The sequence below is a fragment of the Macaca nemestrina genome, chromosome 3 (genome assembly GCF_043159975.1).
Source record: "Macaca nemestrina isolate mMacNem1 chromosome 3, mMacNem.hap1, whole genome shotgun sequence".
Classification (NCBI taxonomy): domain Eukaryota; kingdom Metazoa; phylum Chordata; class Mammalia; order Primates; family Cercopithecidae; genus Macaca; species Macaca nemestrina.
The window spans coordinates 100,543,746-100,571,550 of NC_092127.1; the positions used below are offsets into that span (position 1 = coordinate 100,543,746).

Below are 27,805 nucleotides of genomic sequence, written 5' to 3' on the forward strand. Positions count from 1 at the left end.
CATACACTTACCAAATGAACCAGCAATTCACTCCTAGGAGTTTATTCATGAAAAAATGAAAACATATGAAACATATGTCTACACAAAGACTTGTAATTGAATGTTCACAACGGTTTTATTCAAAACAACCAAAAACTGGGGAAAATACTCAAATGTCCATGAACTGGTTAATTTATCCATAACATGGGAATACCACCCAGTAATAAAACACAAAAACCTATTGACATGTGCATCAATGTGGATCAATCTCAAGAGCATTATTCTAAGAAGCCAGACACAAAAGACTACATAATCTGTGATTCCATTTATACAAAGTTCCAGATAAGTCAAAACTATAGTGACAAAAAGCAGGGGGAACAAAACAGTTGGTGAGGACATAAAATTGTCTATAAAGGGAAATGACAAGTATTGGGGGTGATGGAAATGCTATCATGATTGTGGTAGTGGTTACCTGATTCAATGACTGTCAAAACTCATTAAATTGTACACTTAAAATTGGTGAATCCGGCCGGGCGCGGTGGCTCAAGCCTGTAATCCCAGCACTTTGGGAGGCCGAGACGGGCGGATCACGAGGTCAGGAGATCGAGACCATCCTGGCTAACACGGTGAAACCCCATCTCTACTAAAAAATACAAAAAACTAGCCGGGCGAGGTGGCGGGCGCCTGTGGTCCCAGCTACTCGGGAGGCTGAGGCAGGAGAATGGCATAAACCCGGGAGGCAGAGCTTGCAGTGAGCTGAGATCCGGCCACTGCACTCCAGCCTGGGCGACAGAGCCAGACTCAGTCTCAAAAAAAAAAAAAAAAAAAAAAAAATTGGTGAATCCTACTGCATGTAAATTATCTAAATAAAGTTGATTTTAAAATAATAAAGCACATACACACTAAAAAATATATGATTTATCATATACTAGATTATAAATACTAGGGGTGAAAAGATAAATAACATGTGGTTCTGCACCCATGCTCCCTTGACTGACGATGAAAACAAGACATACGTACTGATGGTCAACGTTTATCACAATAGTGTAATAAAAGAAACCTGCAGGCTTGAATGGTAGCCCACATGAGGGACAACGAACCAAGACTGCGAGTGGGAGACAGAGAGAGTTAGGAAAGGCTTCTTGGAAGAGGTAATATCCAAGATGTGCCTTGAGTGATAATGAGCTATTCATTCATTCTTCCAAAGTGACTCAAAGGCTATAACAGATGACAGATTTAAAAATTACAGTATAGTGAGGTAAATCCAGTGACAAAATTGTGCATAGCACATTATGGGAGGACAGAGGATGAGTAATCAAACCAGCCTAAGTGGGCCCAAAGACAGCTTCTCAGAGGCAACGCCCAGAGTGGAGTCTTTGAAGCAGTGATTCACAACAAAAAATGAGCATCAGAATCCCTTGCGAAACTTCTTCTGAACAAACATGACTAATTTGAGTCCATCCTAGCCATGTGCATCAGAAAACTTCAGGACGACCAGAAATCTGAAGTTGCCCAGGTGAATCCGATGTTAAGTTTCATCATTACATAAGAAACTAGCTTATACAAAGAGCACCCACTATATCAATAATAAGAATAATAGCCAGGACTTACTGACTGCTTTCTACATGTCAGGCACTGTTTTAACAGCTTTATACGTTTTATCTCAATTAATCCCCACAATAACCCTATGAGATAGGCACTCTTATAAACAGATCTGCGTTTTTGTTTTTGTTTTTTGAGATGGAGTCTCGCTCTGTCACCAGGCTGGAGTGCAGTGACACAACTTCGGCTTACTAGAAACTCTACATTCCGGGTTCAAGCAATTCTCCAGCCTCAGCGTCCCGAGTAGCTGGGATTACAGGCGCGCACCCCCACACCCAGCTAATTTTTGTATTTTTAGTAGAAACGGGGTTTCACCATGTTGGCCAGGATGGTCTCAAACTCCTGACCTCGTGATCCGCCCACCTCAGCCTCCCAAAGTGCTGGGATTACAGGCGTGAGCTACCATACCTGGCCAAACAGATGTGCATTTTAAAAAGATCTCTCAGGCCCTCACACACTTCTTGTGAGAATTTAAAATGGTGCAATCACTTTAGAGAATAATCTGAAGGTTCCTTCAAAGGCTAAACACAGAGTTACCATATAACACAACAATCCCACTCCTAGGTATATACCTAGGAGAAATGAAAACATGCATCCACACAAAAAATTGTGTAAAAAGGCTCACAGCAGCACTGTTTATAATAGCCCAAAACCTAAAACCACCCAAATGTCTATCAATTGATAAAAGTATAAACAAAATGTGGTATATCCATAGAATGGAATACTATTTGGGAATAAGAAGAATTAAGTACTGAGACATGCTACAACATGGATGGACCTGGAAAATGCTAAATTAAAGAAGCCAGTCACAGAAGACCACATATCGTATCATCTCATTTACATGAAATGTTCAAAATAAGCAAATCTGTAGAAACAGAAAGTAGATTAATGGTTGTCCAGTGCTGAAGGGGAAAGGTAAGTGACTGCTAATGGGTATGGATGGTTTCTTTTTGAAGAGATGAAAATGTTCTAAAATTGATTGTGGTGATGATTATACAACTCCATGAATATACTAAAAACCATTGAATTGTACATGTTAAGTGGGTAAATCATGTGGTATGCAAATTGTATCTCAATAACTGTTATTATAAAACAAAGATGTCTCAGAGTGGAGGATGGGTCCAAACTTGAGTGCACAGGCTGTCATGGCCATGCAAGTACAATTACCTACTGCAGATATAGTCATATTACTTCTAATTTCAGAATACTTACAGTTTTAGGGTTATAAAAGAAACTTTATACATATTTAGGTAAGGGAACTAACACACTGTAGGATGTCAATATGCAACATATTTGTGTCCCTAGCACCACTGGCATAATTCCAACCAATTTCACAAATCAGACAAACCTGCTGCAGTAATACAGGCAGAATTTCTAGGGGTGACCTTTCTTTCTCCTCAGCTTCACACATATAAGACATGCAGATCATTACAGGCCATCAAGCAAATGCCTAACAGCAAAAACTGTGTGATCCTGTCTAGAAATGAATTCCACATACCAGACACAGGAAAGGAAAATAATTCTATAAAATAGAGTTTGGGCTTGATTTCATTTGTACAAAAAAAAAAAAAAATGGGTTCTATACTCCCTAATTAGAAAGTTTCTGTTTCACAATATAATCATTCATTTATTCAAAAAATACTTACTGAGGCCAGGCACAGTGGCTCACACCTGTAATCCCAGCACTTTGGGAGGCCAAGGTGGGTAGATCACCTGAGGTCAGGAGTTTGAGATCAGCCTGGCCAACATGGCAAAACCCTGTCTCTACTAAAAGTACCAAAGTTAGCCTGGCATGGTGGCAGGCACCTGTAATCCCAGATACTCAGGAGGCTGAGGCAGCAGAATCGTTTGAACCCAGCAGGTGAAGGTGGCAGTGAGCTAAGATTGTACCACTGTACTCCAGCCTGGGTGACAGAGCGAGACTCCGACTAAAAAAAAAAAAGAGAACTTGCTAAAAGCTGCACTCACTATGTGCCACACAATGTTCTGGGTGTTAAGGATACAAAACAATGCCCTTATTCTCATGGAGCTTAAACAAACAAAAGAGGTAGGAGAGGTACTGATTGTGATTGACTGAATAATATCAGATAGGGATGAATGCCCAAAGCAAGGAAGGGGGATACAGTGCTGGGAAGGGTAGGAAACACAGGGTAGTAAATTTGTGCCATGTGAGCAGAGACCTGAAGGAATAAAGGCTTCAGGCATATAGAAACCAGAGGAACACAGGTCCCACATAGTTCCCAAGTTACAGAATAGCAGGGCAAACACTCTGAGGAGGCATCAATGAAGCCAGAGGAACAGAGTATGCCAGGGAAGAGCCATAAGAGATGAGCTGAGAAAGCAAGATTTGGGGGAGAGGGATAATATTACTCTGTGGAGAGAGGGATTAAGGGAGGAAACAGGCACAACAATTAGAAATTACTGCAATGATCCAAGCGAGATATGATGGTAACTTGGACCAGAGAGGCAAGAGAAGGGGTAGGAAGAGGTATCAGATCCTGAATATACATTCTCAAGACAGATCCCTACGTAGATAGGGGCTTTCTTGAAAAACTGGATGTGGAATGTGAGAGAAGAAGACAAGATAAATTAGGAATGACTCCAAGGTTTTTGGCCTTAAGAATGGAAAGGCCATTTACAGAGATGAAGAAAACAGGGTAAGAAACAGGTTTAAGGGAAAAAAATCAGTGTGGCTTTGAATATATTAGGTTTAAGGTAGCAATTACATATCCAAGTGGAGAATTTAAGTGAATACCAAGTATGAAATTCAGTAGTTGAGGCTGAAAATAATTTGTGAGTCAATAGTATAAAGATGCTACTTAAAACTTTATCTTGTGACCCGTTATATTTATTCAGTCTATTCCCTAGAGGATGAGTAGGCTGTTTCCGTTATTTTGCCATTAACAGCATTGCTGCAATAAGCATACTTAGAAACATTTCCTTATGCTATATATTAACATTTCTATTTGCATAGCTTCCTAAAAATGGAACTGTACATTCAAAAGGTATGAACATTTTATATTTTACTAAAAACAGCCAGTTGATTGTATTACAACAAGATTGTAGCAGCTCACACCTGCTCAATCAGCACAACCCATTTTCCTACATGAGTGATCACTAGGTATTATTCTTTTAAAAATTTCTTGCCAATCAAATGGATGATGAAAAAGTGGTATCTCATTTTAATTCCCATTTCCCTGAACATATTTGCATAAATTCATTGGCCATTTGCAAGCACTCCTTTGTAAAATGTCCATTTTATTACAGGATTGCTTATTTTTTTCTTATCAAATTAAAGGCACTCTAGCATATTAGAAATAGGAAATCTTTGTCTGGCAATATGTGGCAGTTATTTCTCCCAGTCTATCACTCACCTTTTGGCTTCGTTATGGGATGCCTTATGCCACAGGAAGTTTTAAATTTTCATGCAAACCTGCCAATCATTTCTTTTATGGCTCAGGACCACCTGTCTCACACTGAGACCCTCATGGTTGTAAACACATTCCTCTAATTTTTTTTCCTATTATTTTTATAGTTTTTTTTTTACATTCATGTCTTCCATACATCTGGAATTTACTTTAGAATATGGAGAGAGGCAGGTAGTCTAGTTCTGTATGCCAGGTGAACAGCCACTTATACCAACACCATTTATTAAGTAAACCATCATTTCCCACTGAAATGCCCTGTTATCATATGCCTGACTGACCTGGGCAGCCATGCAGGCTTGACCAGAAATAAATTCTGCATAAAAGCCTGACTAAAAATAAGTGAAAGTGCCCTAGCACTTTATATAAATATGCAAATTACACACAGCAGTGACATATAAAATTCAGAGTCAAGAATGCTCTAAGGGAAGGAGAACAACAGAAAATGTGAAAAGAATTCAAGACATGGTTCCTTCTTGGCCTGTGGCTCTACCTCGCCAGGATGACCAGCCCCAAGAAGGAACACAGAGCAAACAAACTAAAAACAGAAAAGGATGAATAAATTCTGATGTCTCTGGCTCCCTCCGGTCTTTCCTGTCACACAATTTTATGGGTTAATTCCATCCACAGGCACTACAGCTCTGGCTGGACACACAAGGTCAGTCTAAGAAGGTCTCCAGACACCTCTGTTTGGCTGGAACAGGTGTGACCTGCCAAAGCTGATGGTTCATTTAAACTAAACAAACTCAAAAACAGTGTTAGTTGTTTTCTGACCCAAAATATCTAAATCAAGACAGTTAAATGGTAATTCATAAAGTGGTTTAACAAAAGGGTGGCAATAAGGAGATGAAACAAGACTTTGTTTCGTTTTTCTTGAGTTCACAAAATGCTGAGGAAAAGGAATTCTGTGGGTACAGAGGTCCTGCCCAACCTTAGGTGGAATGTACTGGTACCTTCCCTCCACTCAACCTACGTCCAGTGACTTGGGGTAAGAGATCCCTCTTTCTTCACCAGGCACTGACCCACCCCTTCCCACTCCTACTCACATTTTATCAGTTCAGAAATACAAAAACCAGCTATTTACAAATCCTTGACCAAAGATGAGTCCACTCTATATGAAAGAATAGCACAGGCTTTATGACAAGTTAGAAGCATAAAGAAGGAAGGAGAAAGGCAGCTAGTCAATCTGAACTATACCCTCTGTGATCAGTGGAAAGCCTCTAATAGCCAGAATGACTATATGCCCATTCACCACTAATATCTCTACAGTGCAAATACTAAAGGCATTCCCCAGTGCTTTTCTACTTTAAAAACTACCCTTAGGGAGTCACGAAGAACAGAAAGATGAATAAAGCACAGACTGCACTCATAAAGACATTGCAATAAACTTCCAGTTTCTCATTCATGGCTAACCTGGTTTAATGTATCCCTGTTATATAGCACCTCAAAGAAAATAAAATCATTCCATAATTAGTTCAGCCTTCCTTCCTCATCTGAAGGGAAAGGAGAATGTAACTTGTCCTTCCTGGTGAGCTCAGCACAACTGTTACCTCCATTTTCATATCATTCCTTTCTCTCCAGCTTTTTCTCAACATCCTTGCTTCCAGCTGGTCCTGGAGGAGACCCAGCATCCACTGCCTGCCTGCTGCCTCCACTTCCTTGAGGGAAACCAGGGGACTTGCTGCCTAAGGGCATAATGGTCCTCACTTTGCTGTGCTCCCTATTTTTTTTTTCTTTTTTTTTTTTTTTTTCAGATGGAGTCTCACTCTGTCGCCTAGGCTGGAGTGCAGTGGTGCGACCTTGGCTCACTGCAAGCTCTGCCTCCCAGGTTCACTTCACTCTCTTGCCTCAGCCTCCCGAGTAGCTTGGATTACAGGTGCCTGCCACCACATCCAGCTAATTTTTTGTATCTTTAGCACAGACAGGGTTTCACCGTGTTAGCCAGGATGGTCTCAATCTCCTGACCTGGTGATCCGCCCACCTCACCCTCCCAAAGTGTTGGGCTTACAGGCGTGAGCCACCGTGCCCGGCCTCCCTATTTTGACCTTGTACCCAAACAGCCTCTGTGTATATGCAGAATATAGAACTTGCTGTCTCAATCAGTACAATCTATTAAATTTCATCATGATCAGCACAGTTCATATAGCATGAGATCAATTCCAAACCAATAAATGAAAGACTCCTTTAATGTGATAAACCGATTAATCACAAATCTATTTGAAGTGGAAAATGTTGGGGGCTTTTTTGTTTTTTGTTGTTTGTTTGTTTTTGTTGTTGTTAAGGGCTCTCTGCAAGCTCTTATTAGTATGACTTTGAAAAGAAGAAAATGAGATAGAGCCTTATAACCCTCTTTCTAGCAATATGAACAACTCCCAAAAGAGTCAACAGGCTGAGATGCTGTTGTGACTTGTCCTCAGGGAAAGTCCTCAATTTTTTTTTTTGGAGACAGGGTCTCACTACATTGCACAGGCTGGCCTCAAACTCCTGGGATGCTGGGCCTATAGGCATTTCAATAGTGAAGAGTATTAAAGGAGAAAAATATGAGAGAAAATAACACTTTCAACATAACAGGCCAATTCTGGCACCCAAAAAAACATCGCATAGTGTCAAGGCTGACCTTGGCTGGTAAAGCACTTGGGGAATATATGCAGGCTTTAAATGAGGCCCGGAAAAATCTTACACCCATACCAGTGGGCCAGAGATTTGGCAGGAAGAATAAGTCTCTACATTACTACAAAATTCCACTCCAGAACCGAAAGATGGGAAACACACGGGGCAACTGTGCTACTGACTTAGCCTATCCTAGAAATACCTCTTCTCATGTGAGATGATAAATTTTACTCATTGTTCATGACACAGCTTAGCACTCTGTTGTTACTTGAAACTGAAAGCATAGGGACTGATACAGTACCACTAAAAAAAAAAAAAAAAAAACAGAGATCATGATGTATGTTTAGACTCCAGAATGATCTCTTCTTAGGCAACTGAGGGATGCAGAAGGGAAAAGCACTTGCATTCTTTCAGGCCATTTCTATCTCTGTCCAAAGATTCACTCCCATCACAGCTAACTGGAAGTCTGAAGTAACTGCCCAAAGATTTCAGCTGGGCTAGGAGCCAGTGGATTGTACTCTATTTACTAAGCCTATGGCAAGATTATACTACCCAGCTAACTGTTGCTAAACCACTACAAGACTTTCAGGAGCACCACAAAGTAGTCCCTGTTGTACCACAGTGTCCACAGCGACCTAATTTGATTCCCTTATCCTTGCCATTTTGGATGAGAATGCTGGAAGTAACGGTAACAACTGCATAGAGAGAAGATGCACGTATGCATGTCCATATGTATATAATCAGTTTTACAGTGTACCCAACATATGAAGGTACTTTTCATGGGAACAATAAAGAACTGCAAAAATTGAAAATAAAGAAAATAGACTTATCCTTTAAAACTTAAAATAAAAATGAACATAATATAAAACTTTCCCTTAACAACCCTAACTTATAACATCTGCCTCAGCTGAATGTCCGTATCATTCATCAGATCCTGTAGTATTAAGGGAATCTATAAAAGTGATCAACACAATTTACAGATGTATAGATGTATATGTTTGTATACATCTATAAACTGTATGTATTTGTAATGAATTTATTAATTTGTTAATATGCTGGAATAGCAGGATCAAAACAATTGCAATGAAAAGTGTTAACACAAATAACTACTACTGCTACTACAAATAATGATAATAGCTAGTGCCTGCTTCGGCAGCATATACACTAAAATTGGAATGAAATAGAGATAAGCAATTATTTTTTCAAATTAAAAATAAAAATAAATGATAATAGCTAGTCCTGAGTGTTTACTATAAGCCAAGCATTCTTCCAAGTTTCTGATATGCAATGCATTAAATCTTCACAACCCTAATAGGTAGATATTATTATCCACATTTACAACTAAGGAAACTGAGACATGTAGAGTTTAAGCAACTTTCTCTAAGTCACACAGCTAGTCCACGCTCTTATTCATTATACTGCCTCCATGATTAGCTAACACTCTAAATTAAAATTATTCACAATCATGATTTCAGTTGTTCTAAGTCAATTAAAAATTATAATAGAAATTTCAATGCACATTTTAATAATGAGTAAAAAAATGACTGCAAGTCTGCAAGGAAATGAGACCATATATCTGTTAGAGGGTTATCAAAGATTTCAACATTACATGCTATCAAATGGCATTCACTCAAAAAGACTTACAAAGAATTCCAGTAGCCCTTGAAGAGATATAAAATATCAGCTGACCAGATATACCCCATTCAGGCTGATAAACTACAACATTCTACCTACCCTAGATCTATAAAGATCATAGATCACCAAGCTAGATGAAATCATCAAAACTGCCAAACTAAAAAATTGCTATTGTAACACAAAAATTCAGAATTAAAGGGTGGATTTACTAAAACTCGCTGAACATCCCTAGAACCCTGAAACCATCTCCAAAGCTGCCCCTTCTCCAAAATGTTACAATTCACTCCTCCAACAAGCTCACAAACTTAAGATAAATGTGAACCTTATAATGTGTGTAGGTATAGAATATGACATTTGTTAGAATTCAGAATTCAGTACTGTTGGTGATCTATCTCTTCACTGCAGGACAACACTTATTTTGACACACATAGGACGTGTATCACCTGCTTGACACCTGCTGAACTGCATGATATAACCTTTTTGGGTATGTCTTATATTCTCACCTAGTCTACAAATGCCCAAAGGGTGGGATCTGCATTAATTTGTTGTGTTCTAAGAGTATCTGAAACAAATGAGGAATCTAGAAGTTTAGTCACTCAGTAAATATCTGCTGAATCAGTGACTGAATAAGAAGTAAATAATTCAAGAAAATAAAAAAATAAAGAACAAGAGGCAAATAGCAAGACAAAATACATCAACCTGAAATATGAATTATCATGTGTGCTTTTTATTTGGTGCTCAAAAGAGCTTAAAAAGGCAGCTGACAAATAGTAGTCTAATGATTTTCAAGATAAAAAGGGAGTTGTTTCTTAGTACCTTTTACCAAAGTACCTTGATCATATTCATATTTCAACAGTAAATTAAGGAATACAAGCTTCTGGGTGGGTACGTTTATATAATTTTTGTTTCTTTAATAAAAGTACTGAGTGGAAATTAAATGTAAACAAGTTTGACAATAAAATCTTATCAGCCATTCTCAATCAGCCTGAGGTTACAAAAATGTCTGTGAACAAAATTCTAGGATTATTAAACCCAAACTGTCAGTACTCAAGCAAGACTCAAACTCAACTCCCTTTTCTTTTCTCCTTTACATATACCTTGGATAATAATACTGACCTACTTTACAGGGCTATCATGAGGATTCATCAGCTTAAAAATGCTAAGCACATCAGAGATAAAGAGAGCTTATATACGTATCGTTAACCACTTTTATAATTAACAAATTAAGATTCTTGTTTCATGAAGCAAACCATTTTGTTACTTACTTAAAAGTAATACTGCAGGTTTTTAAAAGTCACAGATACCTCACACTAATGAGTATGCTCATTAATAAGTATACATTTTCTAAAACACTCAAGTAGCTTTATAGAATGTAGGCTGAGTATCACAGATAGAAAAAAAAACTCCAATTATCCCGGAATAAAATTATTAAATGACAGTTTCTCCTGATCCTCAGACCTTTGAACTAGAAAGTCATCTACCCAGCTATCAGAGGCAAGACTTCCTACTAGTTTTGATTATAAACATTATCACCAAAATCAGAAAGGGGTGCACAGCCTCCTGAACCACCTGCCATTCCTAATAAGGAATAGATGGGGCCCTAACAAGGGCAACGTTGAGATCTGAACACTTCCTATGGCACATTCTGCCTTTTATATCGGTTATGCCCATAGAAACATGCACTTCAATAACAGGAAGTCATTACAGGGTCCCTTCCACTTCCTTTCAGTTCAGCTGGTTTGCTTTTCAGCAAGAGCTGATTAACATGACAGAGTTATTGCGCCCTTCAGATGCCCGAGAGCAACCTGAGAAGGTGGTTGAAAGCCTTACTTCTACCACGGTTAGAAGCAACCACAGTTTGGGAATTGAAGATTTTGGACTTTCTGCTTTATAAACCTCATTTATCAAACAGCAGGAGAGCTGTTACATATGGTGACAGGCATTATGGAAATGCTTAGACTGAATACAAAATGCGAATGTGAATTGGATTAAATTACCTGCAAGAGGGAAACCAACTCAGGAGGAAATAAAAGGAACCAATCATAGAGATGAATCAAATAGAGGTGCACAGAAATGTTAGAGCTTGCTTATAAATTGTTACCCTTGGGCTTATAAATTGTTACCCTTGGGCTTATAAATAAGATTTCCTGGTATGTCTACAGAGAATTGTACAATTTAGCAGAGTCAAATTAGATTACACTAAATAACTGCCCCTACCACGGTTCTTGTCTATTCAAGATAGGGAAAGAGATTAGAAGACACTTACGTAAGTTCAGATATCCCTAATAACACAGAGATTAGCTTACCCTAAAATCCCAATATTAGAAATCAGAGTATGTGTAAGGAAAGGGGAACCATTCATTTAGCTGAAGAGTACTGTTGACAATGTGGCTGGGTAGGAGTATCAGAGGCATGGTAAATTAAGGTATTTATTGAATTTTTTTCTATGGACAACCAGTCTCTAGTTTAATAAAAGAGCTCAAGATTTAATGTCCACTTAGTCACTTTACTTGTAAAAAATAACATTCAGGGAAAAAAAAGCTCATGTTTTGTTTGCTTGCTTTATTCAAAAAAAAAAAAAGTGGGGGAAGGCACACAAGACTTCCTAAAATGCCACCTCTGTAACTTTGTCTTAGAAAATTATAAATAAATTCATGGACAAAAATCGTAAGGAAATTAGTAATAACCCTATGATGCCTCCAATCACAAAAATTCTGCCTGCTTTGTGGGGGAGGGATGAGTTATATGTCAGAATAAAGGTGAGAATGAAGGAGAGAAAAGTCATGTGAGAGAGGAATGTGCAAAAGACTTATAATCCAATACTTTTTTTTAAAGTTGGACATTGAGTTTAGATGGGGCTTAATAAACTGCATCTGAAAAATGCTTCTGAGAATCACAGGCCTCTTTGCCCTTGGCCAAATCACAAATGAGTCATGGACACACCTAAGCTAGAACGCTGTGTGCTGCCTGACACACTGGGAAAATATCTGGGGCCTGAATAACCAGGAGTTTCAGAATTTGATGTGTCTTTGAAATGCCTCCTTCTTACCACATACACACACACACACAGTTGGTCACATAAGGGTATTACTAATGTGAGAAGTAGAGAAATGAGAGTACAAATAAACCACAGTAGTCTCAGGGTCAGCAACAGCAATAGTTAACTGTTACATATTCTCAAGAAGGAAAAAAAGGATCTTCAAACCCTTAGAATCACTGAGAAGTGCTTTATATCACTGCTCTGGCATATCTACAGAATGCATCAAAAAAAAAATGAACTGATGTGCCTTGCAGCTGAACCACTTAGAGACAGAGTGTATAATATGGCATACGATGACTAGCAGGACACAATCAAGGCATGCACTAGAAGACTTGTCCAGGTGCATCTCCTACACCACTACCTTCTTTCAACTTTCCTTCCCCTCGGCAAGGTCAGAATATGTGGCTCCCAGGGTTGTCTGCATTTTAACAGGGAACAAAGTTTCAAGGCAATAAAATAAATCCTCCTCCAGACTAGTGCTAGATGACCACATCCATGCTGGTGGACGCCCTGCTAGGACTAGAAATATTAACAAGTCCAATCAGCAGAGTAAGTGTTGATGGACTGGCATTACTCCATTCACAGTCAGTACTGCAAAGCAAGAAAAAGAAACTTAAGTTTGCCACTTGGGTTCCAAACTCTGTAAGCCCCTTGGAGGTAGGCCACCATGGAATTAACTCCTTCAACTCACTTCTTGACACGTTCAAAGCCTTAGAGGGAACAGTCATACACTCACTTTTTAAAATCCTTCATATTTCAAAGTCAACTGATCTGGGCAACTTGATCTGGGCCAAGATGAAATCAAAGATCTGCCCAGAGCCCCACCAAAAAATTATCTTTTAAGGAAGGGGCCTTCCATCATGCTCCCTCCCCAAAAACCACAGAAGCTGCTTGGCGGTAGCATTCCTGTGGGCCAAGACCAACAGATACCTCTAACAAAGTAAGCCTGCCACGGACTTCCCTTCCATGTCTAGCAGCTCTCCAGGTCACGGTTCTCAATAAGCAAACACAGAAAACAAGTTCATTCTCTTCTTCCCACTCATTAAAAACCAACCCAAATCTTATCCGTATTTAGAACACACCTACCAATGAAAAAGTTAAATGAAGAGAGGGAGGCACCCACCCACATAATCTTTCCATTCAAAGAGGCACTATTCCAAGCTGCTATGGAGTTTATAATTAACAGACAAGCTTAACCAACAACAGAAATTTCTGGAATCTCTTGTAATTTACACTAGAGTCTGCCTTATTCCAAATTTAGATCACAAGCATAGGCTGGATTCTGAGGCTGAATCCCAAAGCCTTCTTGGCACACCTCTAGCTTGGGTTTCTTGCAGTCACTCAGCCCTGCTGGGGAGGGCGTCTGCAGGATGACTGAGGGCCAACTGACCCAGTATGCAGACAGACGCAGAGCAGCTGCTTTGCCAGAGCTCACTCACATCCAGAGGCCCAGCAACACCTACCATTAGCTCCCTGGAGCTGCATCAGGAGGCTGTGCTGGAGAAATGTCTGGTTGCACTCAGATGTATTCATTATGATGCCTTCTACAGATCTTTGCTATCACTGTTGTGTGAGGTTTTTGCTTCCTTTCCCACCTGCTACCCCAGGGTGAACCCTCTCACCCAGGTTCCAAGACCAAGGTGTGCAGTGAGGCATATCTGAGCACCTGACTGCAGTGAGGCTGCCTGATAGAAGACCAAGCCACAGAGAAGACAGATAAAGAGGGTGGAAAGAGGGTGGCCATCACCGACTACTGTCAGGGGCATATGAACCAGAGCAACTCCATCTTAAACAGGAGCTGGGTAAAACGAGGCTGAAACCTACTAGGCTGTATTCTCAGATGGGTAAGGCATTCTTTTTTTTTTTTTTTTTTTGAGATGGAATTTCGCTCTGTCCCCCAGGATGGAGTACAGTGGTGTGACCTCAGCTCACTGCAACCTCTGCCTCCCAGGTTCAAGCGATTCTCCTCCCTCAGCCTCCTGAGTAACTGGGATTACAGGCACGCGCCACTATGCCCAGCTAATTTTTGTATTTTCAGTAGAGATGGGTTTCACCATGTTGGTCAGGCTGGTCTCGGACTCCTGACCTCGTGATCCACCCAGCTTGGCCTCCCAAAGTGTGGGGATTACAGGCGTGAGCCACTGCATCTGGCCCAGGTAAGGCATTCCAAGTCACAGGACGAGATCGGAGGTCAGCAAAAAATACAGGTCATAAAGACCTCCTGACAAAACAGGTTACAGTAGAGGAGCCAGCCAAAAACCCCACTAAAACCAAAATGGCCACAAGAGTGAGCTCTGGTTGTCCTCATTGCTACACTCCCACCAGTACATGACAGTTTACATGGTAACATCAGGAAGTTACCCTATATGGTCTAAAAAGGGGAAGCATGAATAATCCACACCTTGTTTAGCATATCATCAAGAAATAACCATAAAAATGCGCAATCAGCAGCCCTCAGGGCTCTGTCTATGGAGTAGCCATTCTTTTATTCCTTTACTTTCTTAATAAACTTGCTTTCATTTTGCACTGCGGATTCGCCCTGAAGTCTTTCTTGAGAGATCCAAGAACCCTCTCTTGGGGTGTGGATCAGAACCTCTTTCCTGTAACATATTTCTGTCTGTAGCACTCCTAGCAGTTGTGTTGTGTCTTTTTTATCATGTGAATCCACTTCATCAAGAACTATCAGATTAGAACAGGAAGTCTACTCCTTTTACAGGAAAGGGAACTGTGACTCAGAAATAGGAAGAAACTTGCCCAGGGCCACACAACTATTTCCTGTTAGATAAAAAAACTAGATCCCAGTTCTCAAACTCCCAGCTTAGGCTTCTTTCCCTGTACCTCCAGAGACAGTATCAGCCTTTACACAGGATGGTAAAACTGCACGGTAGCATAATTTCTGAGGCATGACATAAAACTGCCAGACACTGCATTCAATATTTACACAGATTACTCTACCTATGAAAGAATATTTTAATCCCCATTTTTACTTATTTATTTATTTTGGGGTTTTTTGTTATTGTTGCTTTTTGTTTTATTTTGAGACAGAGTCTTGCTCTGTTGCCCAGGCTGGAGTGCAATTATGCAATCACAGCTCACCGCACTTTCAGTCTCCAGGGCTCAAGCGACCTTCCAACCTCAACCTCCCAAGTAGCAGGAACAACAGATACACACCACCATGCCCAGTTAATTTTTTTTTTTTTTTTTCCTATCTCTACGTTGCCTAGACTGGTCCCCAACTCCTTGGCAAGCAATCCTCTGGCCTTGGCCTCCTAAAGTGATGGGATTACAGGTGTGTGCCACCATGCCCAGACTATAATCCCCATTTTAGATTACAGATGTAATGCCTCCATTAGTTTTATCTGATTTCAAACTTCACCATAATCTTGCTGTCTCTATGGGAGGACTAGAAAGATCTCTTCCCAGTTCCCAAAATACTCCCTTCAAAGGCTGGCTAGGGTGGTACAAGTCCTTCAAAGATCACTGGAGTGAAGTTCCTAAACCCTGGCTGAATGTAGACATTCCCATAGGAAAGAGCATACTGTTGGGCCGTGACCTGCCATTAATCCCTCTGAATGCATTACTTGTTAGATGCTGGCTCTAGCCTAGGGAAACAGAGGACACATTTAGGAGCTTAATGTGAGATACCAGTGAGTTTTAACAGGAGGAAAAGAAAGAAGACTTGGTTTTTAATCTGTGCCAGTATGAAGACCATTTGTAAAAGTCAAGCTTCTTCCTGCCCCCTCCATGGTATTTGTATATGATACCTTTGTATTCTATTAATTGGTAAAATACATAATAAATAGGATTTACTAATTTCTGAATTAGCGGCATTTTCAACTGAATTTTCGTTTTAGTAAACAACAGAATCATTTGAAAACCTATAGTATTGAGTGCACTGTACATGGAAGGGTGTTCGTCTGTAGATGACTCTACAAACCCCTTCCTTGAAATCCCAAGATTTCAGGGTCCACAGATTAAGAAACCCCTGGCTAGAACATGGGGCATTGCCCCCAGATGAGCAGGCCTGGTGCATGTCTCATAGCAGGCTTCCTGAAGGAACCTGGTGGCAAAGAATGAGGAAGTGGAAGCCCATCAACCACACTCCACATCCTTCACAATTGTGCCTAAGCCCCACAGCCCTCTTTCCAATGGGCAACATAAAAATTAACGATGATAAATTTACACTGACATTTGGGCAGGGAAACTATGGAACACTGTCACTTACTATAGAAGGGAATAATACATGTGAGAGAAGAGGAAGACAGTGTCACAGAAAAAATTCAATTCATATTGATGCCAAATAAAAGGGTAAAATCATCTCGAAAAAACTGCAAGTTATTCTTTAATGAAGCTTCAGTGTCTGGAATGATCTGTATTGAATGAAAAGGACAGCAGGTAACAGAAAAAGGAGCAAACACCTATGCTAGTGTGACAAATATGTGGTCACAATTTAAGACCCTATCTTAAAATTTCTCACCAAAAGAAGACTCATTTACACATCATCACTACTAAGAGGATCTTATAAATCCATGATACACATATACTGAAAGTCATACTTAGATTCTTTAAAAGTAAAAATAGGGCCAGGAATGGTGGCTCACACCTGTAATCCCAGCACTTTGGGAGGCCAAGGCAGGCAGATTGCTTGAGCTCAAGAGTTTGAGACCAGCCTGGACAACATGGCAAAACTCCATCTCTACTAAAACAAAAATTTAAAAATTAGCAGGTGTGTTGGCACATGCCTGTAGTTCTAGCTAATCAGAAGACTAAGAATGGGAGGATATCTGCAGCCCAGGAGGCAGAGGTTGCAGTGACTCAAGATGGTACCACTGCACTCCAGCCTGATTCTATCTCAAAAAAAATGTAAAAATAGGAGGAAAAAAATAAAATCAACAAACTTAAAATATGTGCAGCACTTGTTACAAATCAATTAAAAGCACTGAAATTTAAGGAAACGAATTAGCCCCCTACCTTTCCAGCTTATCCTCTTCTATTACCCGCTCTTACCAGTCTCACCACACTACTCAACATGCCCTGAACAAGTATTGCACCTTTATATCCACATCACTGGGTATCAGGTGTGCAATAACCTGAGTGATGCTGCCACATTCATTCATACACCCAAGTGCACATTCATGCACACACACACACACAACAAAGTTCTACTCAACGCCCAAAGGCAGAACCAATTTCCCCTTCCCTACACCTCTGGTGTATTCTTCAACTTACATAATACAGACTTGCATGACAGCATTTGCCATGGGGATCACTGCAGCCACATCATCACCATATCTCATTCATCCCTCCACTCATAACACCAATCACATTGCTTAGCACAAAACATATAATAAAAGCATGTTGCAGAAACAAAGGAATGAATATAGGTAATCAGGAAGTAAAGCTTCTGATAGTGATTGTGTGAGGATTACCTGATCAAAAACTGCCATAATTCTCAGCATTAAATTACTGGGGGACATGGTTTGGCTGTGTCCCCAGCCAAATCTCATCTTGAATTCCCATGTGTTACAGGAAGGACCCAGTGGGAGGTAAGTGAATCATGGGGGCAGGTCTTTCCTGTGCTGTTCTCATGATAGTGAATGAGTCTCATGAGATCCGATGGTTTTAAAAATGGGAGTCTCCCAGCACAAGCTCTCTTCTCTTGTCTGCTGCCATGTGAAATGTGCCTTTCACCTTCTGCCATGATTGTGAGGCCTCCCCAGCCACATGGAACTGTAAATCCAATAAACCTCTTTCTTTTGTAAACTGCCCAGTCTTGGGTTTGTCTTATCAGCGTGTGAAAACCAACTAATACAATGGGCAAAATCTATTTTATTCTAACCCTGAACTAACTAGTCATCCTCCCCTCCTCGGGTAACTGACATTACATAAGTTCTCTAATAAGATGAAAAATAAAAAGTCTTGTGGTGGCGCATACCTGTAATCCCTGCTAGTCAGGTGGCTGAGGCATGAAAATCACCTGAACCTGGGAGGTGGAGGTTGCAGTGAGCCAAGATCTGGCCACTGCACTCAACCCTAGGTGACAGAGCAAGACCCTATCTCAAAAAAAAAAAAAAAAGAAAAGCCTGTTTTTCCATCCAAAGGCTTGAATTAGACACAAGGGTTCCAAACAGGAGGGAATCCCTGCACCGTTCAAAAGAGCTTCCCTGAAACCTAACACTTGGTGGAGAAAGGTCCAACCAGGCCCTCTGCCATTGTGTCCTCCAACTTTCCATTCTCACCAATAATCAAGACAGACAAGGTGCACTCACCTGGCTTGTTTCCTTCCCTCTCATGGCCCAGCTGCCCCTTGGTGTTCAAACCACATGTGTAAACTTCCCCATCTTCCAGCAGGAACACAGAGTGGTTTCCCCCACAGGCCACCTCCTTGACACTTCTGTCAGATATGAACCCACACACCTGGGGCTCAGCCACAATTCCCTGCAGGTTGGTGCTGATACCAGGTTGGCCCAGAGACCAATATCCCCAACATAACATTGTTCTTATCTTTCAGGGAATCATGTAGCCTAGGAGAGAGTTAAAAAAAAAATTATTTTTAATTAAAAAGAAATAGGTCATAGAAAATCAAGTAATGAATGTAACCAATTTAAAAAATAACCCTCCCCTTAATATTCTTCAGATATCTTACATCTCAAAATAAAACATATTAATACTGTTGAAAGCAGTTATGTTAAAATGATGCTACTTTGTATTTTAATAAGAGTTTAAAAAACAGTTTAAATAAATTGTGTTTGTTTAAATGAACAAGTGAACAGACAGAATATGGTTTTCAGATCACTGCTAAAGAATCCTGAGTACAGGAGATGAGCTGAAACAATCTTGGCAAACCATTAAGTTAGTAACAGTTTTGAAAACACTCTCAAGACTTCACCTTATCCTTTCTCAATGCATCATTCCTTTGAATTTTCTGCTTATTTTAATGTTTTAAAAAATTTTGAACCAATTAACTCCTTTACATACCCTAATATTAGATTGGTTAGTAGGATTTCACCACTTGAAGTGAAGATGAAAAATGGAAAAAAAAAAAAATGTTATCTTCTCTGCCATTCCCTTTTACCCTTGGTTCCAGATCTGAGTCAAGCCTCACTTCCTACCTGAGAGACTCTGGGATTGTTACAGTGACAGCCTGCATCCCTCTGACATGTCTACTATACTGCCTAACTGGTAGCTTTCTCTTTATATCTTTATAACTTAACTCCCCAAAAAAGATTTTAATCTCCTTCAACAGAGACCACAGTATAACACAGACCTCTTCTATTTAGCAGGTAATCAACTTTTGCCTGATTACTGACACTAGCCTAAAGTTTCATTACCTTTTAACAATTAATGTTTCCCTTTCATACAAACAAACAAAAAATCTCATCTCTCGCTACCAATTCACACCACAAGGATGGCCAGGTAACAACAAGTGTTGGCAAAAATGTGGGGCTGTTAGAACCACCCTACACTGGCTTGTAAAAATGTCTGGCAGTTCCTGAAAAGAATAAACATAAAGATACCATATGATCCAGCAATTTCATCCTAGTTATAAACCCAAGAGAACTGCAAGACTACGTCCACACAAAAACTTATAAAGGAATGTCCACAACAGCATTATACACAGTATCAAAAGGAAATAACCAAAATGTTCATCAACTGATGAATGGTTAAATAAAACATGGTATATCTATACAATGGGATATTATTTGGCTGCAATATGGATGAACAGTGAATATATTATGCTAAGAAAAAGAAGCAAGTCACAAAAGTCCACAAATTATATGATTCTGTTTACATGAAATGTATAGAACAGGCAATAGAAAATAGACTAGAAAATAGACTAGGACTGGAGGGAAGGAGGAGAATTGAGAGTGACTGTACCTGTCCTTTTGGAAGGTGGCAAAATGTTCTAAATTTAGGTTGTGGTGATGGTTTTAAAGCATGGTAAATATACTAAAAACCCCTAAATGTTATACTTTAAATAGGTAAATTTTAGGCCAGGCGTGGTGGCTCATGCCTGTAATCCCAGCACTTTGGGAGGCCAAGACGGGCGGATGACCTTAGGTCGGGAGTTCCAGACCAGCCTGACCAACATGGAGAGACCCTGTTCCTACTAAAAATACAAAATCAGCCAGGCATGGTGGCACATGCCTGTAATTCCAGCTACTCAGGAGGCTGAGGCAGGAGAATTGCTTGAACCCAGGAGGCAGAAGTTGCAGTGAGCTGAGGTCGTGCCATTGCACTCCAGCCTGGGCAACAAGAGCAAAATTCCGTCTCAAAAAAAAAAAAAAAAAAAAGCAAATTTTATGGTATGTGAATTATATCTCAACAAAGATTTTTTAATTGTCTTTAAACCTCCTTTCTCTTGCTACATGCCTACTGCCTCTGCGGGTCCACATCAGCCGATAAGGCTTTCTTGAGTTTAATTGTGAGAATTGTCATTACCTACATAATAGCCACAAAAGTATTTTTTCTACAACAGAAAGGAGGAGGGAACAACCCCTAAAGTTTAATATGGGAGAGGTATCAATTATTTCAATATTTTATTTTTGCTTACAAAGACATAAGAGGGGAAGTTTTATCTAATGCTTTGATCAGAAATGAAATATTGTAACTTCAAAAGTTCTGACTACTGGTAAAGTTGGAAATCTTAAGTGGATGGATCTTCTGTTTAGGAAAATACTTCATGCACCTCTCTGGTTTTGAAAGAAAGGTCCAAGATTTAGAGACGAAAGGAGATGGGGGAAATCCCAAGCATGCCTTATAAAATAGTAGCTGCTCCTATTTAAGATATCAAATTAACAGGGTGCGATTGGCTAGTCATGGTGGCTCACGCCTGTAATCCCAACACTTTGGGAGGCCAAGGCAGATGGATCACCTGAGGTCAGGAGTTCGAGATCAGCCTGACCAACATGGTGAAACCCCATCTTTACTAAAAATACAAAAATTAGTCGGGCGTGGTGGCAGGCACCTATAATCCCAGCTACTCGGAAGGCTGAAGCACGAGAATCACTTGAACCCAGGAGGGAGAGGTTGCAGTGAGCCAAGATGGCGCCATTGCACTCCAGCCTGGGCAACAAGAGTGAAACTCCACCGCAAAAAAAAAGAAAGACAAAAAAGAGAAAGGGATTGAAGCCTGTAATATGGCTGCAAGTCTGGAACCTGGCCAGTAAACAGTAGATTCTCTGTGGCAGAGAACAGCAGATGGATTTTGAGAACAGTGGTGTCTTAACACTCAGTTTGAAGTTGTTGCCTGTTCTGTAACTACTTTTGAGAATCCCAAACCTTCTATCAAAGTTAAGACACAACAGCCTTACAATAACTGTATTTTGCCAAGCATGAATAAAAAGAACCTTGAAAATAAGCCCTCAGTACCCCTCCAGAAGACAGACAACTAAGCAAGAGTTTTGGATGAGCCATAAGAGAACCTAAATGCTCTTCTTCCCCTTGGAAATTCTTAGAAATTTGAGGAAGACACTAAATCTCTAATCAGTATCACCTTGGGCTTGAATCACTTTATCTGGATATTAAAGAAAATAGTGACCAGGCACAGGGGCTCACATCTGTGATCCCAACACTTTGGGAGGCCAAGGTGAGAGGACAGCTTAAGCCAGGAGTTTGAAACCAGCCTGGGCAACACAGTGAGACCTTATCTCTACCAAAAAATAAATAAAATCAGCCAAGTGTGGTAGCACACACCTGTAGTCCCAGCTACCTGGGGGGCTGGGATGAGAGGATCATTTGAGCCTAGGAGGTCAAGGCTTCAGTGAGCCGTGATTGCACCACCGCACTCCAGCCTGAGCAATAGAGCGAGACCCATCTTAAAAACAAACAAGTAATGCAAAAGATTGGTCTTAAGGACATTCAGATTACATTTCAGTTTCCAAATATACTTTCTTTTTTTTTTTTTTTAGACCAAGTCTCACTCTGTCTCCCAGGCTGGAGTGCAGTGGGACAATCTCAGCTCACTGCAATCTCTGCCTCACAGGTTCAAGCAATTCTCCTGCCTCAGCCTCTGAATTAGCTGGGATTACAGGCATGTGCCACCACACCCAGCTATTTTTTTGGCATTTTAGTAGAGACAGGGTTTCGCCATATTGGCCAGGCTGGTCTTGAACTCCTGACCTCAAGTAATCAGCCCACCTTGGCCTCCCAAAGTGCTGGGATTACAGGTGTAAGCCACCAAGCCCAGCTGGTTTCCAAATATACATTTTAATTATAATTCTGAATATCGTTTTCTAATCATACTTCTTAAACATGCTACTTTCTCCATATTGAGAATTACTGTTCTAGGTCCTACAGGTCAAAATATCAGGATTTCAAAACAAGATTGCAGACTTCAAAGGTGTCTTGCCTAATCTTTTCACTGGTACATTCATTTCATTGTAATGAAAAGGGGATGGATTCTAACGGAAATAGTGAAGACTTACTTTGAATTATAATACTAGGAGAACACATCAAAGCTCCATGTATCAGACAATCTACAGGAGAGAACTGTCAACATATGAAGGAGACAGCTAATTGGCTATTCTGTGCAAAGTCAGCTTTTAAAATGGCAAACTCCTTTCTCCCAAGGTAAAAGCATGCCCAAATGGTTACAAATTAAAGATTACAACACAGAGGAAGCTCATACTTTCAACCTCTCTTGACAACAATTACAGTACTTTGGCTTTAACTCAATGACCTTAATTTGTATATAACAATTTTTAAACTGCCTTATTGTAATCCTGAGGTATGCTTTGAACTCTTGAGGCTTTCAGGAAAGGCATGAAAAGGCCCAAAATAAAATATAAAACTGAATCTCAATTTGCCGTCTTAACCAGAAAGTTCTCTTCTTCCCAAGATTTGTATTCCTTGTCTAGACTCTACACTAAAAATGTATTAAGATTAAATGTTATTATTTGAGTTAACTACAAAGATTGTGGGGAGGGAAGTAGAAATAAAATGAAAAACTGGCAGGGTAGTGGTGGTGGTGGTTGGTGGTGGTCTAATGACACACATTTAAATAGACCAGCAAGCTCACATAATCTAGAAATAAGTTATTTTTCCCAACTTGCTCAACTGCTATTAACCACATCAATGGATTTTTTCATTTTTAGTATTTCATAAATTTGTCTTATCTCTCCTACCTGTCTAGTGTTCTTAGGTTCAATAAGGTTGTGATGTGCCTTACACAGAAAAAAAAAATGTGTATTAGGTAAGTTTCTTTCATGCATGAGTTACAGTGTTGGCTGTGAGTTCAGTCTTAATGAATCAACAAGTGGGTACGTCCACAAATGGAACAGGAAATCTGCGGATCTGTATGTGAGGCCTCCCCTGGAGACAGCTAAAGTAATATCCAGAGTGCATAATGAAGCTATAGAAACGATGGAAAAGCAAGTAAATCTGTGGATTCATGAGAAGACAACCAATAAAAAGCAAAAATCACAGTAGATAGCACTGATTTGAGGCTGAAAGCCAAAAACACTGTCACATTACACAGGTTCAAGAAAATGTTAAACCTTTCTCAACGAGTGTTTTATTACCAAGAAATACTGTGTATAATTATTAGTAAGATATATTAAATAGGCTGTCTAGACAGAAACACACATAAAACAAGGCTATGCGTCAGTTGGCTGATAAAAATCTCTTGACCAGAGCCTGCAGGAACCTAACCCTTTATTTCCTCAGAAACAATGGCTCTGTATTCACTAATATGGTATTCACCATGACTTTACAGAACCTAACTATATATAGAGTATAACAAGTCCCTTCTTTGTTTACTTAAGCTTATTTATTTATGCTTGTTTGAATCAGGTTTCTTTCACTTGCAATAGAAAGAAACTCCTGACTGATAATATTAATAATGACATTATTAATAATAACAGCAGATAAGACCTAATTTGAGCTTACTCTGGATCTGGTACTTTTCTATATGCTTCACAGATATTAGCTCATTTCTTCTTCTATGAAACAGGCACTGCCATTATCTCTAATCTACAGATGAAGAAAGTGAAACAAACAAAAAAAAGATGAAGGAAAAGAAAGAGACACTATGCTATTCTGTAGAGTAAGGAGCTTAGAAAGTAGATAACCAAAAGGCCAGACTTCGCAATGTGTCTGCACCACTCTCCAGAGAAACAGGGACCCTGATCAGTCAACCTGGCTATGTGATCCAGTAAGTAATTATTTCCTAAAAGTGGATGGGTGGATCAGATTCCATAACAGTTGTTAAATTCGCCCAACCAATTGCCTTGCTTAGCAAGCAACCCTAAATAACTTGGTTTATAGGGCAGATTCTACTACAGGGATACAATACTGTGACCAGGTAACCAAAGCATCTCAGTCTTACTAGGATTTTTAATTCTCATTATTAATTTGGTGTCCTGGGTCTATCAGCTTTTCGTAGTTAATCTGGCATGAGTCAGTCCTTGAGAGTCATCTGAGTTCCGGGTGCTTTGGCCAAGCACAATCCTGTGTAAACAGCCTGAAGTATGGCCTCATCCCTGACTGACTAGTAAAAACAATTTATGAAAAAAGATAATAAAAAGGACTACTGTTGAAAACTTCAAAAATTCTTCCCAACTGAGTTACAGTAATGGAATCTTCAATTTGTCAAATGAAAACTGCCTATCAAGAGAATTAAAGAGCAACCACAAATAAGATGTATACCTGTGAATAAACTATCAATCATAATTAATAAATATGGTCTGGGTCATCACAAGGCTCTGCTGGAACTAAAGAAGAAGGCAACTAAAACCATCTAACTTTCAGGAGAGAAGTTCAATGCACTGGAGAGAAGCCAGCCACTAGCACAGCTTTCACTTCAAAGTACATTCCAGTTGGACCCCTAAATCTTGTAGCTGCTGATGTTCATGACTTTAAAGGTCTAGTTTCAGCAATGGTCTACATCGCTAGGCATTTTGATCTCCAAGGTCCTTACACCCATTTTTCCTCATTCACTCTGTTGCTTGCTCCTGGAAGAGCAGAATCTTTTATTTTCCTTCAAAATACATAATTATGAAATTCGCTGCAAAATATAGGACTACACTTCCCTCAGCACCTACACCAGCCCCACTTGGCTGCATTTCCTGCCTCTTATTTCCCCATGACAAAACAAAAGGACCACTTTTGAAGGACAACTTTCTCTCAATGTCAACCTGGTACTTTCCTGAGACCTTCTCATCTATTCTTGGTAAGAGATTCAAGATAATCTTAGCAGAGCTTAACAGTCAAAAGAACTAAAATCCAAGCCCTACATTAACCACATGTTAGCTGTGAAACTTGGGGAAAGATATTTACCCACCTTAAGCTCCAAAATCAGGAGGTGGTGCTAGAGTGCTATGAGGATTAATGAGAAAATGCATGTAAAAAGGGCTTAGCATAGTGCCTGGCATGTAGTAATAAGTGACCAGTAAATGTCAGCTGCTTTAAGCAATATTACTCCTACTCCTAGTGCTTTTCTTTGAGACCTCAGCAGACAGGACAATTCCCAAGAGGCTGGGGTTATGACTCCTGTCTTCCTCACTGCAATTAGCACTAGCTGCATTCTGCCAAATCTGCACTACAGCAAAGCAGCATCACCACCATCTGCCATAACTTTCATGAAAGGGATTTGAGGTTGATAGGAGGAAGTTTTTTTGTGTGCATTTGCTTTTAAATTCTGGAGAGGGCATGAGTGGAGGGCAGTGGGGAGATAAATCTCTTTTAACTAGCTCTAGTGAGTTGAATGCTAAAAGACAACCTTAAATTCCTAAACTTTGTCTTATAATAAGACTGTGCGACTATGCACACAGCAGCCTAACAACTCATTCTTATTCCTTTGTTTGAAAGGCACTGAGACCTAAATAACACTCAGGCAGGACTTCTAATCTCATTTAAAATAGGGATAAGCTTCCTTTCAAGTAAGCTTAGAAGCAATTACCTGAATGTTGTATATATGTAGAGGGTCTCTTTCAACAGCAGGAAAAGACAATGTCCAAAATCTTCAGTGCTTGGCAGATACCCCCCAATTTCAGGCTTTAAATAAATTTAGGGCCAAAATTAAAATGCAGAATTAACTCTGGTAACAAAGAAGATTCATTTTAATGACTTGCCTTATTATCAAAAATGTTCCTACCAAAGGGAGAAATGGCATAGAAGGCAAAGAGAAGTTTTCAACAACATGAATCCACTCCTTGCTGTTTTCTCTCTCCACCACTTTAGCTGGACTTTGGTCCCCTGATCCCCTCAGCCAACACAGGAAACATTCCTACCCTTCCCCCGATCATCCCCTCAAAGGTGGTGCCTTCTTCACTACCTGGTGCTAGGCTTTGTGAAGCTGGAAGAATGACTTCTCTGCTGTCTGCTTAAGCTGTGGGCTGCCTTCAAAAGACACCAACCAGACTCGCAAGAATTGAAAATTCTAACAACACTAAGTCAAGGATATACAACAGCCAGGGCTCTCATAGACAGCTGGTGGGAATATAAACTGGCATAACCACTTGGCAAAACAAGTTGGCATTCTCTAGTGAAGAGGAAGATGTGGATACCTCCCCACACAGTAATTTCACTCCTGGGCATATGACCAGCATTGTCCAACTTATTAAGCATCTATGGTGCTCCTGTATTGTACTAATAAATGGAGATACAAAGATGAGTCAAATCTGGAAACTTAGAACTTTCTGCGATAATGGAAATGCTATATAATTGCACTGTCCACTATGGTAGCCAGTAGGTATCTGTGGCTATTGAGTACTTGAAATGTGACTAATACAAGTGAATAACTGAAATTTTAGTATTTTATTTTAATAAATTTTAATGTTAGTAGCCCTAAATGACTGTGACTATCTTACAGTCCAATGCAGTGAGAAACTCATGAACATATGCACCAAGATATATGTATAAGAATGTTAATTCCAGCATTATTTGAAATAGAAAAAAAGCAAAAAACAAATATCCATCAACAGATAACAGAAAACAGATACAGTGCGGCACATGCATAAAATAGAACACTGTAGAGCAGTAAAAAATAAACTCCATCTACAAGCATCATTGTAACTAAATCTTAAGAAGTATTGAGTCACAGAAGAATTCAGAGTATGATGCATTTTTACAAAGTTCAAACACAACTATAACAAATATATTATTTGGAGATTAAGAATCATCAGTGGTAACAAAGCTATGAAGAAAAGCCAATCACAAACACAAAATACAGGGTAATGATTGTGGAGGCAGTAGGAATAGAGGGAACAATCTGGAAGGAGCACAAAGGGAGACATTTCAATAGCATGGCTGATGTTCTGCTTCTGTCCTTTTATTGTTGTTTCTTAACATATATGGCATGCATTATTTTATGCTTACAAACACTTCACAAAAGAAAAAAAAATGGAAAGCGCTATTGAGGCAGTCTGGCTGCTTCTCATACCTCCTCCACTAACACCCTGTCCATGCGCAGACTGGGAGTTTCTCCATGAAGGAATCAGGTTTTACTCATCTTTGTGCCTTCCATTCTCAGCAGAGTATAGGAGCACAGTAGAGGCTTGATAAATGTCTAGTG

The 27,805-nt window shown here is 39.8% G+C and overlaps 1 protein-coding gene across 6 annotated transcripts in view; it reads right to left on the minus strand.

Annotated features, from left to right (window-relative positions):
• The window catches only part of LOC105479630 (HECT and RLD domain containing E3 ubiquitin protein ligase 3), a 123,581-nt gene that overhangs the window by 92,061 nt on the left and 3,715 nt on the right, over window positions 1–27,805 (minus strand). For 3 of the 6 annotated variants that reach the window (XM_011737698.2, XM_011737701.2, XM_011737700.3), the window contains one exon: window positions 18,561–18,815. The exons of 1 other annotated variant lie outside the window; for it this stretch is intronic. In XM_011737698.2, coding sequence (XP_011736000.2) covers window positions 18,561–18,786 — 226 coding nt within the window. In that variant the 5' untranslated portion in view covers window positions 18,787–18,815. Of the gene's footprint in view, window positions 1–18,560; window positions 18,816–26,191; window positions 26,287–27,805 lie in introns of all 6 variants that reach the window. 2 more of the 6 variants (XM_011737699.2, XM_011737702.3) reach the window with 1 other exon arrangement.